The following is a 20,447-nucleotide window of genomic DNA, read 5'->3' on the forward strand; positions in this document are numbered from 1 at the left end:
ATTACGCGCCACCCAGTGAATAATTAAAACCAATCAGAATGTCGCTAATAAACAAAATAATAGCAAATTTTTACGTCTCTTACGCTAGATGTGAATATTTTGAAATTTAGTACAAGATCGTTAAATTTTAATTTCGACAAAATAAAGCAAGAATTTAAACATACCGTTCAGTACAACGGGAGCTAGTAATGTTTTACTTCTAGAATTATTATGATGATGGCCCCATCCCCTACAAAGGTGTTAGCTCAACGATTTATCTAGAAGACAATTAATATAATTAAAAGTCATCTTGTAGATATTTTGAAACCGGTCCCCCTAGAGAGTCGACATATTTTTCATAAAAAATTGTATGGTACCGAAAATACCGGTACTGGCTTTTGTTCAGTACCGGTATTACGGTACCAAAAATGGGTCGGTATTCCCGGGATTTTCGGTACCGGTATTACCGGTACCACAACCTTAGTTGCAGACGACGAACAGTGTAAGGTGAAATATACGATTTCTAGCGGAAATTGGGATGATGTTGCACTACAATACAAAACAATGACAATGAAAGCGGATCTCATACAACACGGTGATTTGATTTTAAGAGGGGTGTTGACGCAACCTACAAGATCAGCTCAGCCAGGCAACCCGACAGCAGACCAGCGCGCCAGTCTATAGTAAATTATATAAAACTAGAGGAAGAACGATTAAAAGCTAAAACAGCAGTTCGTTTTCTTCAACCTGAGGACAATTTCCAACAAACTTTTTAGAGCTTTAGTGCTTCTCAATTTCAAATTCCAACAACTTAAACAATTTTATTTCAATATTATTAGATTAAGTTTTAATTCACGTGATAATTCCTTGACACTAATTTCTGCTAATTCTGTTTTTATTCCTTCACTTTGTGTCCAATCTGTTGACAAATAGGACAGTTTTTCTGTTTTGGTTGATCCTGAACTGCTCTACCTGAACTGTTCTCAGAGCTTACTTTACCATTACCTTCTAACCCATGAGCATTCACAAACGCCTTATCTCGGGAGGGAGGTCTTTTGGTTTCCTTATTACCCCTCTCCGGTTCGACGAACAATGAAACCTCACTGGCTTCCTCGATGATTGAAGACATGTAGTTCTCAAATGTAGTAATGTCAGGTCTCAGTACTCTTCGCTTATACCGCGCCCAATCCATCTTAATACTCGCAGGTAATTTTTCTACGAACTCTTGTAGAAGAGACGGGTTACCCAGGTGGGCGATTTGTCCACAGGCAATCAGCTGGCTACACAGATTCTGCACAACCAATCCATATGTAATCAATGTTTCCATCCTGTCAGCTCTGGGGGAAGGCGTAGAACGAACTTTTGCTAACAACGAGTTCACTATTATTTCCGGTCGACCATACAGCATTTTCAGCGTGGCCATCACACGGGGCACTGCATCCGGCATCAATAAATTGCAACGTACAGCTTCTAACGCATTTCCTTTCAAGGACCGCTGTAAACGCATCATATTTTCTGCTAACGAATAACCGCACAGCGCAGTCGAATTTTCATAACTGTTGATGAATAACGGCCACTACAATGGATTTCCTGTGAACACCGGTAACTCTTTCGAAACCACTTGCCGAGCAGCCAATTGTTGCTGCGATGGGCCCGCCACTGCATGAGGTAAACTGATTGCTGGCTCAGGTATGGATTGAGAGATATCCGGCACACCGAGAGACGGAATATTAGTTTCGATACGCCTCGGGTGTGGGGTAGCTATTAGGATCACATTTGGGTGCGGTGTGCTATGAAGAAAATGTTGCTCGGTTGCGTTGGTTTGAAATACTCCGGGATCGCGAGTGGACGGGGATAACGATCGAAAACGCGGTGGAAGACTTTGCATATTGGGCATCTCAGCTAACCTATTACCAATCACTAAATCTCCTACCCGATAGTTTATTTGTTCAAGGATGTTTTCTAAAGTCTTACCTCCTGAGCTCTGATAGGGTGCATTAACATTTGGATCATACTCTAAATTCGGAACTGGTCGAGTCGCTGCACCTACGTATGCATTACTCGACGAAGATATCGGTATGATACTACTAGCTGCTTGTACAGACGGAACTGGTCGGGTCGCTGCACCTACGCATGCATTACTCGATGAAGATATCAGTATGATACCAGTAGTTGCTTGTACAGACGGGACTGATCGGGCCACTAGTGCATCCGTAAACGTAGTGTTTGTTACTGTATACGGTCTGTAACCCATACCCGATGTAAGTTGTCGAACTGCCGAAATCGGTTGTTCTACTACGGCACGTGTAGCATACGCTGGACTCATTAGTGGCAACGTGCAGGGAACTTCTTGCACTGTAAGCACATTTTGGTTTCTTCCTGTACCGGTAAGAACAGCAGTCGATACAAGCGTCGTCGGTAACTTCTGGCTAATTCCTCCAACAGTCGTAAATGGTCAACCCTACGCTACTGATAGGAACTGGAATGAAGGGTACCGTCGAATGTACAGCAACAGCAATAGTGGCGTTAGTTGGTTTTCCTTGAGTTGCGGCGAACGACGTGGTTCCGGCGGGAAAGGTAGCTTCCGATTCCGTACCCGCTGCCTGTTCCTGCTGCTTCTCCATCCAATCCTTAACCTTACGACGACTGCTTTGCTGACTACGTAGCGATCGATTACTCCGATTATCGTTTTTCTCCAGTGTCGATTGAAGTACTGCATACCGTGCTCTATATAGTGCTGGTCAATCTCCCTCTGCAGTTTCAGCGCGTCTTCCTGCTGCGCTAACTTAGCCTGCTTAATGGCAAGATCCTCAGCCAGATGCTTTGCATGCATCGCTCTTTCCTCCTCTAACCTTTTCAACTGCAACTCAGCTTGCGCTTGCGATGTCGACCTCCGAGACGATTTCGATGACGCTGGCAATATCTACAAATGGCACTTACTGCACCGCCACGACCGGTCTGCAATCGAGTGATTCACCCCAGCGCATCTGAAGTGATGCCAGGCGTCATATTGGTCACACGCGACCATATCATCATCATCAGGATTATTGCACAGCGGGCAATTGTTTCGTACCGCGGTCGACATTGTGAGGTTAGGTGACTTACCTCACGGATATAGTTATGAACGGTTTTAATCGAATATAGCGATAATTCTCAGATGTCGAATGTCCCGCAGCATCTGCATAAGAAACTCGATAGTACAAGTTCTATTCGCAAAGCCAGTCCCTTTTTGGATGAATATGGAGTTATTCGAATGGAAGGGCGCATAACTGAGGGTCCATACGTGACCTACGACGCTAAATTTCCAGTAATACTTCCAAAAACCCACGTGGTTACGAAACTGTTGCTGGACTGGTACCATAGAAAGTATGGACATGGCTACGGAGAAACGGTTGTGAACGAAGTGAAACAGCGATTTCACATTCCTAGACTTCGCACAACTGTTAGAACTGTCCGTGGAACATGTTCTTGGTGTAAGATTTATCGGGCATCACCTAGTGTACCGAGGATGGCACCGTTACCCGCCGCGCGCTTGACTGCCTACGTTAAACCCTTTACATATGTGGGATTGGATTATTTTGGAACAATACTCATCCGAGCAGGCCAAACAAATCAGAAACGGTGGGTGACTCTATTCACCTGTCTCACCGTACGAGCAGTACACCTGGAGGTGGTATATAGTTTGACCACTGAAGCATGCAAAGATTTACTCGGATATGGGCACCAATTTCATAGGGGCCAGCAGAGATCTAGAGAAGGAAATTCAGCGAGCAATACTGGGTGTTGCATCTACCTTCACGAATACGAACACCCGTTGGCGCTTCAACTCACCTGATTCTTCTCATATGGGTGGAGCATGGGAACGAATGGTTCCTGCGGTTAAAATAGCAATTTTTGCCCTTCCAATGGATAAAAAACCCGATGATGAATCATTAGTTACGCTGCTAGCAGAAGAGGAGTTCCTCATTAACTCTCGAACTTTAACATTCGTGCCGCTAGAAACTGCAGATGAGGAAGCTTTGACTCCCAATCATTTTCTGCTTCTGAGTTCAAATGGCATCTCTCAACCTTCAACGATGCCGGTTGATGCAAAATCTACTCTATGCAGCGATTGGGGACACGTGCAATACTTGACAGATCTCTTTTGGAAGCGTTGAATCCGGGAGTACCTACCCGTTATAACGAGACGAACAAAATGGTTCGACGAAACAAGACCAGCACGTGTGGAAGAGCTCGTGGTGATTGTGGATGATAATGTGCGCAATGGGTGGATAAGGGGGCGTGTTGTTAAAGTATTACATAGACCAGACGGGCGTATAAGGATGGCAGATGTGCAAACTACAACAGGCATACTTCGTCGACCGGTAGCTAAGCTAGCTGTATTGGCCGTGCGTTAGATAAGGGAGGCTGAAGGACACTAGCCTCACGGGTTGACGCAACCTACAAGATCAGCTCAGCCAGGCAACCCTATGAGGAAACGACAGCAGACCAGCGCGCCAGTCTATAGTAAATTATATAAAACTAGAGGAAGAACGATTAAAAGCTAAAAGAGCAGTTCGTTTTCTTCAACCTGAGGACAATTTCCAACAAGGGGACAGGATAGTAATTCCAGATAGTTTACGAGCAAAGATCGTACAACTTGCTCACATAGAGCCCCAAGGAAGCACAGGAATGAAAGCACATCTTTGTTCAAAAGTATGGTTCCCAGGAATGAACCAAATGGTAGAACAGCTGTAAACCATGTCGAATAGCTTACCAAATAAACGAATAACTGCCAGATAAACCGAACCCAATTATACGTCGCCTACCAACTCAGCCATGGCAGGATCTGGACATGGATTTTAAAGAAGGGTTACCCTCAGGAAAATCACTGCTGGTTGTAGTATGCTATACAAGCCGATTTATTCAGATAGAGCCAATGAAACCTACAACGTCTCAAAAAGTAGTCAGTGCATTGTTGAAAATATTCGCTTCTTTTGGCATCCCACGTTCGATAACTGCAGATAATAACATACCCCAACATGCCAATTCTGTAACCATACAGCCCACTACGGAAAAACATACACCGAAGCAACTGATCAAAACTCATCTACAGCCAACTCTAATAAGCAGCCACCGACATCTTCAGATAAACCAAAAACAACGGTCCAATTAACCAATAATGCAGGTACAACGACCACGACAAACCGCTCCCAAACCAACAACTAGCATCGCCAATAAAGAAGCAAATACCGATGAAGACGGATTTACAACAGCGACCCATAAGAACAAGAAACAAATAAGAACCTCTGATCGTGAACAACAAGAAAGCAGTACCGATGATGACATGGACGGGAACGATAACGCGAGAGAAGGCAGACTGAATGACCCCCAAGCGGCTTTACCGCCAAGGAAAAGGATCTCAACACGCAGCAGCAAACTGCGTCAACAAGATCTGGCAGATAGACATTCTTAATTCCTTTTTATTTTGACTTATTGTAAAAAAATTAAAGGACCCACGGCTCAGTTGTGCTAACGTATTGAGCCGTTTCAAATAAATATATAGATTAAAAAACTGCAGATAATGGACTCCAGTTTAGATCGGTTGAGCTTAAATAGTTTTGTACCAGCTACGGCATTCATTTAAATTTATCTACCCCGTATTGGCCAGCACAAAACGGCGCTGTAGAAAAGCAAATGAGGAATCTGGGAAGACGCGTCAAAATAAGCGTTATACAAAATACATAATGGGAAACGGATTTGGAGGAATATCTCTTGATGTACCATTATACACCACAAGAGACAACGAGGATCTCTCCAAGTAAAATGATGTTTAACTGCCAATTAAGAAATATGCTTCCATCAATACTCAAGAATGATAGTCTGTCACTAGAAGCTTCTTTTGGATGGGGGTCGACTGTAATAACTATGAGGTTAGGGGTGGGCGTAGCGTAGTTGGTAAATCGATTGCCTTGTACGCAGCGCACCTGGGTTGGAGTCCCGACCCCGCACATAGGGGTAGAAATTTTTCATAAGAGATTTTTCTATACCGATGAGGCGAATGACCATTAGGTTAAAACCTCTATAATCGAAATAAAAAAAAAACTATGAGGTTATGTGTTTCGGCTATGCAGTCTGCGGTTTACAAAAACACTATTTTGTCGAAACGTCGGATAAAGACAAAATAGTGTTTTTGTAAACCGCAGACTGCATAGCCGAAACACATAACCTCACTAGAAGCTTCGAAAGATCGGGATATGACCTTTAAAGAAAAGAATTAAATAAAAATCGACGAACGACGCCAGGCAACGGTACATTGTCTCAAAGAAGGGGATACAGTGCTAATGAAAAATTTGAAGATCGGATCATTACAACCTAAGTTTGGAGACGAAGAGTTCAAAGTTGTTTGTGTACATGGGGGGGGGGGGGGGCGATTAGTGTTATGTCAAAGGAAAGTGGTAAAATGTATGTGAGAAACAGCACACATCTAGACCAGAAACTCGAGACGGTTTGAATGAAATAGTGGAACAAGAACATCAAAGAGCGATTGAAGAAGGAGTTGAAGGTACTGGTAAGTCAAATAGATAAGATAGTTTCAGAGGAAATAGGAAACGCATACGTATCAAAGAAGCGCAGGATTTATCGTAGACCGGTAAGATTAAATGACTTTGTTGTATAAAATATGTAGTGATCAAATAAAAAGACCTCAAGGCATAAAATAATGTCAATCAATACACGATACTAAATTTTAAAAATATTGGAGGGATGTATCGGGTTAGCTCGTATACTACTCGAATGATTGGTGCTTTGAGTGGGACGTGAAAGCTGCAGTTGAGGTTTGGACGTGATCGCGAACGGTCGATGTGATACGCACAACAGAGTCAGACGATACAGATGCCAACGAAACTTTCACATATTTTATGTGTTTGGATATATACGTAGATTAATCTATATGAAATGGAAAAAACAGCGTTATATTTTACGAATACTTCAAACATTTTACATCGTTTGTCATCATATTAAAAGTATATACAGTTGTTCCGCACATATATGAAAGATAGAAAGAACTACTTAGACAGTGCGAAAAACCATGCATATGATATTCATCTATTAAAAAAATTATTGAGTATTTAAACTATTACAGTAAGATTCCGTTTTTGGCACGTTCCGTTTTTGACATGCTTCCATTTTGGCACACTCCGATTTTAGCAACAAATGGGTTCCGTTTTTGGCAACATATTTGTTGTACATAATAAGTCTTTGAAAAATATGCAGTAGATATTTTTTTCGTATCAGTTCACATCACATTTGACTTTATTTGCAAACATGGGAGTCATATTAACCCTCAAAGGTGCAAATCATTTTTTTTTAAATTTTGTTAAAGTTGTCTCATAGTTTCAATACATTACTGTGAGAATTTTGAGATGTTTTTGCAATGTCGTTTTAAAACAGCGTTATGCATTAAAGGTTAATCTTATTTTACTCTATACGTGTCATATTTAATGATTACAATAAGTATAGAAATGTATTATTTATGTATTATATAAATAAGTAACATTGTAACTAGTGTCAATTTTTATAGAAAGACCCAGAGTCTGTGCACTTTAAGAGTCAAGTACAAAGGAATGCATAATAAAACTAGTTCTGGAGAAAATTTTCAATAGAACTTTCTCTTTCGATTATTACGACGTCACTACAAAACTTGGCACTAAATTTTCAGTACATATCGAAAGCCCGTAACTAGGAATACAAAACTAGTAGTTCCTAAATACTTTGCTTTAGCTTCATGATGTCTTTGGCAAATTTGTTAGTTTTTTGTCGATTTTTTCAAATGAATGGAATTAGGGTGGTCCTTGCGGTTAGGGTGTTCAAAGTATCGACTGTTTAGTACCTACGCAATGCCCTACAATATAATAACACAAATAAATTGAAGCAAGTGTGTTGAATAAACAAGGCTATCTATAATGGTTAATTTGTTATGATTTTTTTTAAAGATTTGGGGTAGGGTGGCTCTTAAAAAATTGTACATTAATTTTCAGAAAGATGAGATAACAGCCCCAGTAGCGAAATCAACACTACCATGCAGTGAATTGGTTGAGTTTTGACGTCCTGTGGGCCGAAGAAAAGCGATTCGAATTAAATGATATGTTACACCTCCGTAATGAGGGGCGTTGTACTCGAGAAGTGCGCGAAGATTGTAAGAATTCTACTGAACGACGCACAGTGTCGCCTAACCGTACAAAACCTCAAAATTTTAGTTTTTATTTATTTTTTCTCTGTTTGTAAACAGGTTGAAGAGTCTTCTCAAAATGTTTAGTCTTGAGGACAAATGATAGATTTTTTACAGACCTTCAAAGGTGAAATAGATTATCAAGTCTGAAAAAAACTGTGTTCAAACGTATGTTATTCAAATGAATATATAGTTATAGTTAAGATTCCGATTATGGTCGAACTGATTTCATAAGTAAGGTTATTTGGTGGACTTATATTTACCATTAAATTTAGTCGGTACAAGGCTTTCTTATCAGTCACTCTTTCTGAATAACAAATCCATATCAACATTTGAATAGGGCTAATCAGATTTGTAAACAAACTTTTGTTTTGCTGATTTCTCTTAATTTGCTATAATATCAACACAGAAAACATTTGAAATTGATTCTACCGAGGGTAAAGATGTCGATTCATATGTATTTTTTCATGAAATTCAGCACGGCTGTGGAATAATGAGCGAAATAAGTTTGTTTACAAAAATCTCATTAGCCCTTTTGAAGAATTAATATTGAAATAATAAATCGTGCATTGAATTAAAATTATTTACTCAAAGTGGCTGTACTTTTTTCGAAATAGTTCGGAAAGATCGCTTGTAGTTCATGACTCTTGAAAATTAGTGTACTTTTCGAAAATAAATGTCTTGTTTTGCCCCTTTCCACCCCGAGATATGAAAAAAGGTGGCTTTTCGTGATACGTCTGAAGGAGACGTTTGGTAATGTTTGATTACCCAGGGTTCGCAATAAAATTTATAAATGTCTCTTAGCATTTTCAACAATTGAAAAAATGTGTATTCTGCTAAAAATTCACTAAACCAATTTTTTTTAAATGAATTAAAGTCGTAAATTCAAAATCCAAACTTCCAAAATAAGGTTCCATTTTTGGCACGGTTCCGGTTTTGGCAACTGAAAAAAATAAAATTGTTGCCAAAAACGGAATCCTACTGTACTTTGAAACCTATTTTTGTTGAGTCGATAAGGTTCAACTTTGAGTTGAATTACAATATATTTCTTTCGTTATGTTTAAATGACATAAAATTAGCGAATATTTTGGTCACGCTTCGATTTTCGCTTTACCATTTCGATCAATGCAAACCGTTCTAAACAACAGCCAGTACGGTGCCAGGGGCCATGTATAAATGACATAGCACTTTAGGGGGTAGAGGGGTGTAGCAAATTTGTGACAACGCGTGACGAGGGGGAATATTGTGACAAGGGGAAGGGTCGACATTCGCCGAAAAAAGCTACGTCATTTGTGTACGGCCCCAATGGGTAGGGTTACGATATAGGTCGAACTAATTAGGGCTCAACATTTTCGATACGTACAATTTTTGGTCTTTTATGCGAAACGAGTACCTAAATGAATCGAAATGAGCAAGAGAGTGTACCGGTGTAAATATACCGAGTTTCAAGGTGTTCCACGAAGCTCAAAACAATCGGGTTTCCAAATTTGAGAACCGTAGATTTGTTTTTTGTCAGTTTAAAAAGTCTATTGTCGCAAAAAGTAACGCGGTACTAGATTCATCGTAATGGCATGCTGACTAGCACAAACATGGAGTGCCGTAAATCTCCAGTTGTGGTGTGCAAATCAGTACACAGCGCACTGCATAATTTAAATATATCTGTCGGCTACTGCTATCGTCTCCGCTCGACGGTCAATCAGAGAAAGAGCTCGCCCGAGCAATGCTGAAAGTTATATATCCGAGGATGACATCATCGGCAAAATCAATACAGCCAATCAGAACCATGGAAAGGAGACATCACGAGCGCTTGGCCGCTGGATGCATATATCTGTCGTCGTCCTCACCCCCAGCGGTAGTAGTGTTCAATGGAGCACTCATCGCAGAGCATTGTCAACATGCCCGATTGCTACTGCTGTTCTTTACGGCCCGATGTTCGACGGGAGAATGAACTCGCTCGAGGAATGATATAGTGTGCTGGGTGCTCAAATCTGTCGTACGAGACGCAATAGGCATCATGTTACTTGTCTGACAAAAGAGCAACAACTGATTCAAACAGGAATGCGGCAAATTTATTTATAACTTTTCGTGTTCGTTTGAGTCACTAAGATCAAGGCTCTGCCGGGGTAGATTGACTGATGTATGGGAGTTTTCACGTTTTTCGAGATCTATTCATTTTTGTTTGTTTTCCTGTAGTGTGCAGTTGAAACACAAAAACATTATAGCAATAAAAAATAATTTCAGTTTATTCCGAATTGTTTGGTGCTAACAAGACAGAAATCCGTTCATAAATAACAAAGCTATTAACGTTCAAAATAGTGACGCAAAAACATGACATTGTTAGATTTTAGATTTTAGAATGACACCCGGCCCCAGATAGTGTAGTAATATATTTTCGATGTCAAAATCGTTTGATGTACTTACCATCATCCATAATTGCTGTAGTAATATTTTTCCCTGTAATACCTTGATCCCAAGCCGCCTGAACATTAAGATCTAGACGAGGTTTTCCTCCGTTTTGACCAGTATTTCTAAGATACCATTGCAACGGAAAATACGGATCAGAAGGGGCTTTACCGAAATTTGGATCAGATTTATCTGGGATGAAAACAGCAGGAATAGCTGCCCGTAGTCCACGCTTGACACGTTTAAATCCAACCTGTTGTACAGCAATGCTAACCTGAAAATGGAATTTATCTTTATTATACAGCTATTTTTCTAATGTATTTAACTAGATACGCTTACCAGAGATTCTTTTTTCAAAACTCTTGTATGTGGCAAGCTGCGACGAGTTCGAGCATATGGCAGCGCAGTGTGCTTGAAATGATATTCCCGCCCTGAACTTCCTGCAACCTATAAAGAAGAAAAACTTGTCGTGAAACAGCCGAAAAAACATTATTTAGGATATGCGCTACCTTCAAATTAATACGTCTATCTTTGAAATACAGTTCAACTCACCTTCATACACAAATTTCCTGCCTCTCTCTCTCTCTCTCTCTCTCTCTCTCTCACACACACACACACACACCCACACACACACACACCCCCACACACACACACACACACATTTCTTAAACTACAGCAAAAAATACAATGGGCGAAACTGTATTTTTGTTTGTTTATTTAAAGTTTCGCCCTCCACGCTCCATGCAAACAAACAGGGCGATACTTTTGACGTAGGACTTACGTCTTTTTTTACTATACCGGGTGTCATTTCAATACTTTCAAAACGGAAGCGTTACGTACACTTTGAACCTTAATAACTTTCCTCCTACTAAACAAATTGCTATTCTTGTTTCATAAATCGAAAGGAAAACGTTCAATGCTTGCTACTGATACCTTAATTGCTTGTAAAACTTGTTTAAATAGTTCAAAAACTACTTTTAATGCAAATCAACATAAGTGCTGGAACCTATAAATATGTGTGTCACAACTTTTCTCAAAGCCAGACGTGTGTAAGCCACAGAGCGGAACACACGTACGTGTGTCGCCCACTGAGAAGCTGCAATCGGACAACCAATCTAATCACAGCTACTTCTCTATCGTTGCCGACCAGAAACTGTCGTCGCCCTGCGTGTAATTCATCACTCTCAGAAGCTACTAATTCACTAATCTACTAGCTGTTCTTCCAGCGTCTGGTCCATGAGATTGCTTAGGATTTCAAAACCAATCGACGCTTCCAGGGCTCAGCCGTAATGGCCCTCCATGAAACAACAAACGATGCTTTTCAGCACCAACCAATCATATTTTAGTAAGAATTTTAGCAGAAATTCCTTTAACCCATTATAACCCAGCTATGTTAAAACTTTTGATAATTTATAAAATACTTCGTGAGTCCTCATATCACACCGAATTAGGTATGGGAAAAATAAAATAACCTCTTTGAAACGTTTTGTTGCGCAAAAAACTAACGTATGAAATTTCATACGCTGGGCTGATAGTATATCAAAAAATCATTATAGAGAAATTTCGGCTAATATCCTAATATTTAGCATAAAATAGAATAAACCTTGCGATATCATTAATTTAGCAGCTTTTTTGAATGATTTTAACACTTCAATTCTCTTTCGTGGCGTTTCGTCGCATGATTGGTTCGTTGCATCAAACCATCTTTCTCTCAATTTTTGCAATTATTTTAAGAAAAAGAACATTTTCTTACAAGAATTTACATAAAAATATTCTGGTTAGAACCAGGCATGATTTGTAACGTATTAAGCATTTGTTAACCTTGAATGCACTGATTCAACGTTAAAATCAGCGAGAAAGTATTGAATCCTCTCCGGGTTCTAAAGAGGAAATAATTTTGCCTTAGGAAAAAAAGATATCGGTTCAGCCTAGCGTATGAAATTTCATACGTTGAAGTACCAGCAGAATTTTCGCAATGGTTTCACCAATTTCTTCCATTTTTTCGCACTGAGTCACATCTTTCACACCTCTCATGGCCATTCGTTCTCAATCCGAAACAAGAATTGCAGATTTAGAAGAGAAATTTAATAATAAGTATTGTTCATATTTTGGTTTGAATTTTGTTCAACTTTGACATTCGAAAACACAATGGAATTTTATAAAAAAAGATTATTGAGCATACACATTGTAAATTATAGGGTATTAATTAACGTTCACAGAAGGTCAGAAGTTTGAAAACGCCTTTATTGTATAGAAAGTATGATCCAGAAATGCGTTGTTTTTGCGTATGAAATTTCATACGCTAGGACATAATGGGTTAAAAGTGTTCTCAAGTGGGTAGATGTGTATGTGTATTTTCATGGAAAGCGCGGGGGTATTTTTCAGTAAACTACTTATCAACTTTGTATCGATCAACAGTAGCTTGTGAATAACTCCCATTGCAATGTATTGAGGAAAAGCTTTATGACTGATTTCGCATATCTAAGATGGGCTTGAAGTCGTCGATTGCATGCATGCAATAAAAGCAATCACAGCAGCAAATCTGTGAGTGATCTTTTGTTCTGCAACCAGTGCACAGTGGGCAAAAAGCGACCCCAGAGGCACTTAATTAGTCGCCGCGAGATTCCTATCATAATTTATATATGAAAAGTTGCGGAATTTCATAAGAAATCAAACGCATCTACTTTGGTCCCCTGCATCTGTGGCCAGAGCTACGGGGGTTTGAGTACCCGGAGAACTCCCGGTATCAGGCAAAAAGATATTTCCAGAGGCACTCAATTAGTCACCGCGGGATTTCTATCATAATTTATATATAAAAAGTTGCAGAATTTGATAGGAAATCAAACGCAACAAGTTCGGTTCACTGCATGCATCTGTGGCCAGAGTCACGGGGATTTTAGTACCCGGAGTATTCCGGTATTAGACAAAAAGTGATTCGCAGAGGCACTCAATTAGTCGTCGCGGGATTTCTATCATAAATTATATATGAAAAGTTGCGAAATTTAATAAGAAATCAAATGCAACTAGTTCGGTCTCCTGCACGCATCTGTGGCCAGAGTCACGGGGGTTTGAGTACCCGGAGTATTCCGGTATTAGACAAAAAGTGATTCCCAGAGGCACTCAATTAGTCGCCGCGGGACTTCTATCATAATTTATATATGAAAAGTTGCGGAATTTGATAAGAAATCGAACGCAATTGGTTTGGTCCACTGCACGCGTCTGTGGCCAGAGTCACGGAGGTTTGAGTACCCGGAGTATTCCGGTATTAGACAAAAAGTGATTCCCAGAGGTACTTAATTAGTCGTCGCGGGATTCCTATCATAATTTATATATGAAAAGTTGCGGAATTTGATAAGAAATCAAACGCACCTAGTTTGGTCCACTGCACGCATCTGTGGCCAGACCTACGGGGGTTTGAGTACCCGAAGAACTCCCGGTATTAGGCAAAAAGATATTTCCAGAGGCACTCAATTAGTTGCCGCGGGATTTCTATCATAATTTCTATATGAAAAGTTGCGGAATTTGATAGGAAATCAAACGCAGTCAGAACCGAATGAAATTCAGCAGCAGTTAATAGTATTACTGTATCTTTCATTTGAAATCAAGTTTGTAAAAATCGGTAGAGAATTCGTTGGGGAATGGGTGTGATATTAGCTTAGGAACTTGGCGGGATCCCAGGGGCGGTCATGAACCATCATAGGTGGCCAATGTGGTCAAAGCTGCTTTAATTGATCATTAGTGATCCAGACCCGCAAACTAGAGTAATGTTACATCAATTTTAATATGTTTTACATCATTTTAACATCATGGTGGTACCAGTTTATATGGGAATTTGCTGTGTGACTCCCCTCCCCTTGGACCACACTCGCATTTCCTTCATCCACCCCGTATACCGAAATAAGATGAAGAATTTCTGACGCATCCTCCACTCCCACTCTACTAACTCCCCATTCCCTCCACTTTCAAACCCATTCCACCAACATTTCAAAATATAATCACATGAAGATAACATTGAACTCATGCTGATTAAGCTAATTAAATATTATTATTTTGCCTTTCTCATATAGAAAGGTTATGCAATTGCTCCAAAAACCGACTTTCAAACTCATATAACATTCGACTCAGTTCGCCGAGATCGCAAAATATCTGTGTGTATGTATGTGTGTATGTATGTATGTATGTTCGTATGTATGTATGTATGTATGTATGTATGTATGTATGTATGTATGTATGTATGTATGTATGTATGTATGTATGTATGTAAGTATGTATGTATGTATGTATGTATGTATGTATTTATGTATGTATGTGTGTATGTATGTATGTATGTATGTAGGTATGTATGTATGTGTGTGTATGTGCGGATTTGTTAACAAAATGTCCACATCGGTTTCTCTGAGATGGCTGAACCGATTTTTACAAACTAAGATTCAAATGAAAGGTATAATATTCCCATAGGTTGCTATTGAATTTCATTTTCAACCGACATCTTGTTCCGGATTACGAGTTGAAGAGTATGGTTACAAAACAAAATTTGTTGATTTGTCCACATCGGTTTCTCGGAATTTTCTGAACCGATTTTGACAAACTTGATTTTAAATGAAAGGTCCATCAGCTGTTGTTGAATTTTGTGCGGATCCTAGTTCTGGTTCCTGAATTACAGGGTGATACGTACGAACACGTAGCTAATTCCGATTCTAACGAATTCTGCGATGAATGTGAAAAGGTGATTTTGTAAACACAACTGTTGAATTTGTAGATCTAGGTCACCAACAGTCATTCAAAGTCTCTTTGGCCACACTGGCCACCATCGACGAATCTGGAAGCATCCAAATTCAGAATAACGGTTATATTGGTTTCTCGAAAATGGCCGATTTGATCAACTTAGTCTCAAATTAAAGGTGTTGCGTCCCTGGAAACTGATATTAAATTCCATCTCCATCCGACTTCTGGCTCCGGAGTTACGGGTTGTGGAGTGCGATCACATAGAAAACTCCGATTCAAACCGATACCGCGATGAATGCAAAAAGGTGCTCTTACCAAGTGTAATAAGAATGAAAGACATTTCCATAATGTTATATTGTACGAACCAGCTATTAAATCATAGTTTGGAGAAATGAGAAAGGCGCAATTGCACCTCTAGGTGGGTTAAAACAGGTTTTTTTTAAATTAAGCAAGCTCTCAGAAATCTATTTGGTACATCCGATACCAAAGAAAAATAAAAACTCGTTTGGAATTTACCATTCTAGCTAAAATGTAAGATTTATTTGTTGTATAAAAATAGATACTTTTAGAAACTTCGTCAAAATAAGATAAAGTAAAAGTTAAGATTTTTACATATTTTGTACTAAAAAATCGAATAATGTACTCAGTAAAACTCATTACAAATTTGAATAATTAGGTAGACTATTCTAGCTAAATATGTAATCTACGAAAAAAGTTTCGATTGATCAAAATCACCCCGACGATCAAAGTCACGTTATTATATTTACTGAAGCGTGATGTCTATAATATAATAAGGCTTCATTTTCAGAAAAAAAAATTGCCAAAAATTTTTTTTCTGAGACATCTTTATGTGGAAAAACTCTATTACTGCCCTCATGGAAAATAGCAGCGAAAAAATACTTTTTTATTGAATTCTATCGGAAAAGAAATAAAATTACTCCAAATTTAGTTTATTCCTCACGAAGATACCCAAATACGCTACACTCTCCTATTACCACACTCCCCTAAATTCCATAAATAACATCCCCGAACAAAAATTTTATCCTACCGTGATTGTTAACACTTGGAAACTAAAATGAAAACGAATAAAGTCGAATATTTTGGCAGTTTTAATGCTTTACCCTAATACCAGGAATTCTTCAGATACTAAAACCCCCGTGACTCTGGTCACAGATGCGTGCAGTGAACCAAACCAATTGCGTTTGATTTCTTATCAAATTCCGCAACTTTTCATATATAAATTATGATAGGAAACCTGCGGCGATCAGTTGAGTGCCTCTGGAAATCATTTTTTGTCTAATACTCCGGAAACTCAAACCCCCGTAGATGGATAAAACTAGGTGTGTTTGATTTCTTATCAAATTCCGCAAGTTTTCATACATAAATTATGATAGAAATCCCGCGGCAACTAATTGAGTGCCTCTGGAAATATCTTTTTGCTTAATACCGGGAGATCTCCGGGTACTCAAACACCCGTAGCTCTGGCCACAGATGCGTGCAGTAGACCAAACCAGGTGCGTTTGATTTCTTATCAAATTCCGCAACTTTTCATATATAAATTATGATAGGAATCCCGCGACGACTAATTAAGTACCTCTGTGAATCACTTTTTGTCTAATACTGGAATACTCCGGGTACTCAAACCCCCGTGGCTCTGGCCACAGATGCGTGCAGTGGACCAAACCAGTTGCGTTTGATTTCTTATCAAATTACGCAACTTTTCATATATAAATTATGATAGAAATCCGGCGGCGACTAATTGAGTGCCTATGGGAATCACTTTTTGTCTAATACCGGAATACTCCGGGTACTCAAACACTCGTAACTTTTGCCACAGATGCGTGCAGTGGACCAAACCAAATGCGTTTGATTTCTTATCAAATTTCGCAACTTTTCATATATAAATTATGATAGAAATCCCGCGACGACTAATTAAGTGCCTCTGGGAATCACTTTTTGTCTAATACCGGAATACTCCGGGTACTCAAACCTCCGTGACTCTGGCCACAGATGCGTGCAGTGCACCAAACTAGGTGCGTTTGATTTCTTATCAAATTCTGCAACTTTTCATATAGAAATTATGATAGAAATCCGGCGGCGACTAATTGAGTGCCTCTGGGAATCACTTTTTGTCTAATACCGGAATACTCCGGGTACTCAAACCCCCGTGACTCTGGCCACAGATGCATGCAGTGAACCAAACCAGTTGCGTTTGATTTCCTATCAAATTCTGCAACTTTACTCATATAAATTATGATAGAAATCCCGCGGCGACTAATTGAGTGCCTCTGGAAATATCTTTTTGCCTAATACCGGGAGTTCTTCGGGTACTCAAACCCCCGTAGCTCTGGCCACAGATGCGTGCAGGGGACCAAACTAGGTGCGTTTGATTTCTTATCAAATTTCGCAACTTTTCATATATAAATTATGATAGAAATACCGCGACGACTAATTAAATGCCTCTGGAAATCACTTTTTGTCTAATACCGGAATACTCCGGGTACTCAAACCCCCGTTACTCTGGCCAAAGATGTGTGCAGTGGACCAAACCAATTACGTTTGATTTCTTATCAAATTTCGCAACTTTTCATATATAAATTATGATAGAAATCCGGCGGCGACTAATTGAGTGCCTGTGGGAATCACTTTTTGTCTAATACCGGAATACTCCGGGTACTCAAACCCCCGTGACTCTGGCCACAGATGCGTGCAGGGGACCGAACCAGTTGCATTTGATTTCTTATCAAATTTCGCAACTTTTCATATATAAATTATGATAGAAATCCCGTGACGACTAATTAAGTGCCTCTGCGAATCACTTTTTGTCTAATACCGGAATACTCCGGGTACTAAAATCCCCGTGACTCTGGCCACAGATGCATGCAGTGGACCAAACCAGTTGCGTTTATTTTCCTATCAAATTCCGCAACTTTTTATATATAAATTATGATAGAAATCCCTCGGCAACTAATTGAGTGCCTCTGGAAATATCTTTTTGCCTAATACCGGGAGTTCTCCGGGTACTCAAACCCCCGTAGCTCTGGCCACGAATGCGTGCAGTGGACCAAACTAGATGCGTTTGATTTCTTATCAAATTCCGCAACTTTTCATATATAAATTATGATAGGAATCCCGCGGCGACTAATTAAGTGCCTCTGGGGGTTGCTTTTTGCCCACTGTGCAGTGGTGGAGCGTGGGTTAAATTAAGTCGCCAATAAAATTTATCATTCAATCAAAAATTAGGGTTTTTTTGAGCCTCGCAATATAAATTGAAAAATTACAAGCAAGGAGGCTGGGTACATGTATGAGAAACTTTTTACATTCCAGCTATACTGCCGTTCTACGCATAATTGTCCCATGTATATAGGGAATCCCATGGAACACGGGACAGATTTGCTTTTAACGGCAGTATAAGGACTGTACGTTAATTCAGACTGGCGGAGAACATCAAAGTAAATCTTTATATGACGAAAATAGTCGCCCTGATAAGGGTGGATTTTTCATAGTTTCAATTTTGAATGCGAAGGCCCTCTTTTCTTACTTCTTCACCAATGCCATTCGCAAAGCGCTTTCTATTATGTAATCGGTTTATTGTACATCGTCCACTAAAGGGGCGGACCAAACCTGGGTTAAATGCGCTAGCAGAGGTTTGCGCTAGTAATGATATTTTCAAAAGGGCGACTTTTTCGTAGTAAATTTTTATTTGCGCTAGCATATACAAGAATGATAAACTTGCATGCAAGTTGCTAGCGCATTTAACCTTCTAGCAGCCGCACTAGGGCATTGAATGCACCTAGTATGAACATGGAAGTCGATGCCCTGAACGACTAGCAACGGTTGCTTAAGCTGTCAGCCGTTTAGGCTACCGGCTGTTCAAAGTGCAAAAATATGCTAAATAATTTCAATATACCCAAATATTTCATCGTAGAGTTCCCACCGAATGTAGCATGTAGGAAAAACTTTACATATTTAAAATTCTATTACATTTTTGAAAATAACTTTAAAATATCAAAATATACCATCGTAGTATTTTTAGAGGGTGTTCCTAGGACATGTGAGAAGAACTTTGAATATTCAGAATTTTCTGGTAGGCCTGCATGATTACACAAATGAAATAATTTTGGAATATCAAAATATACCATCGTAGTATTTTTTGAGGGTGTTCCTAGGGCATGTGAGAAGAACTTTGAATATTCAGAATTTTCTGGTAGGCCTGCATGATTACACATTACATTTTTGAAAATAATTTTAGAATATCAAAATATACCATCGGAGTATGTTTTGAGGGGTTCCTAGGACATGTGAGAAGAATTTTGAATATTCAGGATTTTCGGGTAGGCCTGCATGATTGCGCATTACATTTTTGAAAATAATTTTGGAATATCAAAATATACCATCGTAGTATTTTTAGAGGGTGTTCCTAGGACATGTGAGAAGAACTTTGAATATTCAGAATTTTCTGGTAGGCCTGCATGATTACACATTACATTTTTGAAAATAATTTTAGAATATCAAAATATACCATCGTAGTATGTTTTGAGGGGTTCCTAGGACATGTGAGAAGAATTTTGAATATTCAGAATTTTCGGGTAGGCCTGCATGATTGCGCATTACATTTTTGAACATAATTTTGGAATATCAAAATATACCATCGTAGTATTTTTAGAGGGTGTTCCTAGGACATGTGAGAAGAACTTTGCATATTCAGAATTTTCGGGTAGGCCTGCATGATTGCGCATTACATTTTTGAAAATAATTTTGGAATATCAAAATGTACCATCGTAATATTTTTTGAGGGTGTTCCTAGGACATGTGAGAAGAACTTTGAATATTCAGAATTTTCGGGTAGGCCTGCATGATTGCGCATTACATTTTTGAAAATAATTTTGGAATATCAAAATATACCATCGTAGTATGTTTTGAGGGTGTTCCTAGTATTTTGAGAAGAATTTTGAATATTCAGAATTTTCGGGTAGGCCTGCATAATTGCGCATTACATTTTTGAAAATAATTTTGGAATATCAAAATATACCATCGTAGTATTTTTTGAGGGTGTTCCTAGGACATGTGAGAAGAACTTTGAATATTCAGAATTTTCGGGTAGGCCTGCATGATTGCGCATTACATTTTT

The 20,447-nt window shown here is 39.2% G+C and overlaps 1 protein-coding gene across 1 annotated transcript in view; it reads right to left on the reverse strand.

Annotated features, from left to right (window-relative positions):
* Window positions 1-20,447, reverse strand: part of LOC131678069 (neuroendocrine convertase 2) — a 388,069-nt gene that overhangs the window by 342,086 nt on the left and 25,536 nt on the right. The window contains exons 2-3 of the mRNA XM_058958207.1: window positions 10,931-11,039; window positions 10,610-10,865 (exon numbers count right to left, since the gene is read on the reverse strand). Of these exons, the coding sequence (XP_058814190.1) occupies window positions 10,610-10,865; window positions 10,931-11,039 (365 nt within the window). The remainder of the gene's footprint in view (window positions 1-10,609; window positions 10,866-10,930; window positions 11,040-20,447) is intronic.

Source organism: Topomyia yanbarensis, chromosome 1 (assembly GCF_030247195.1).
Source record: "Topomyia yanbarensis strain Yona2022 chromosome 1, ASM3024719v1, whole genome shotgun sequence".
Taxonomy (NCBI): domain Eukaryota; kingdom Metazoa; phylum Arthropoda; class Insecta; order Diptera; family Culicidae; genus Topomyia; species Topomyia yanbarensis.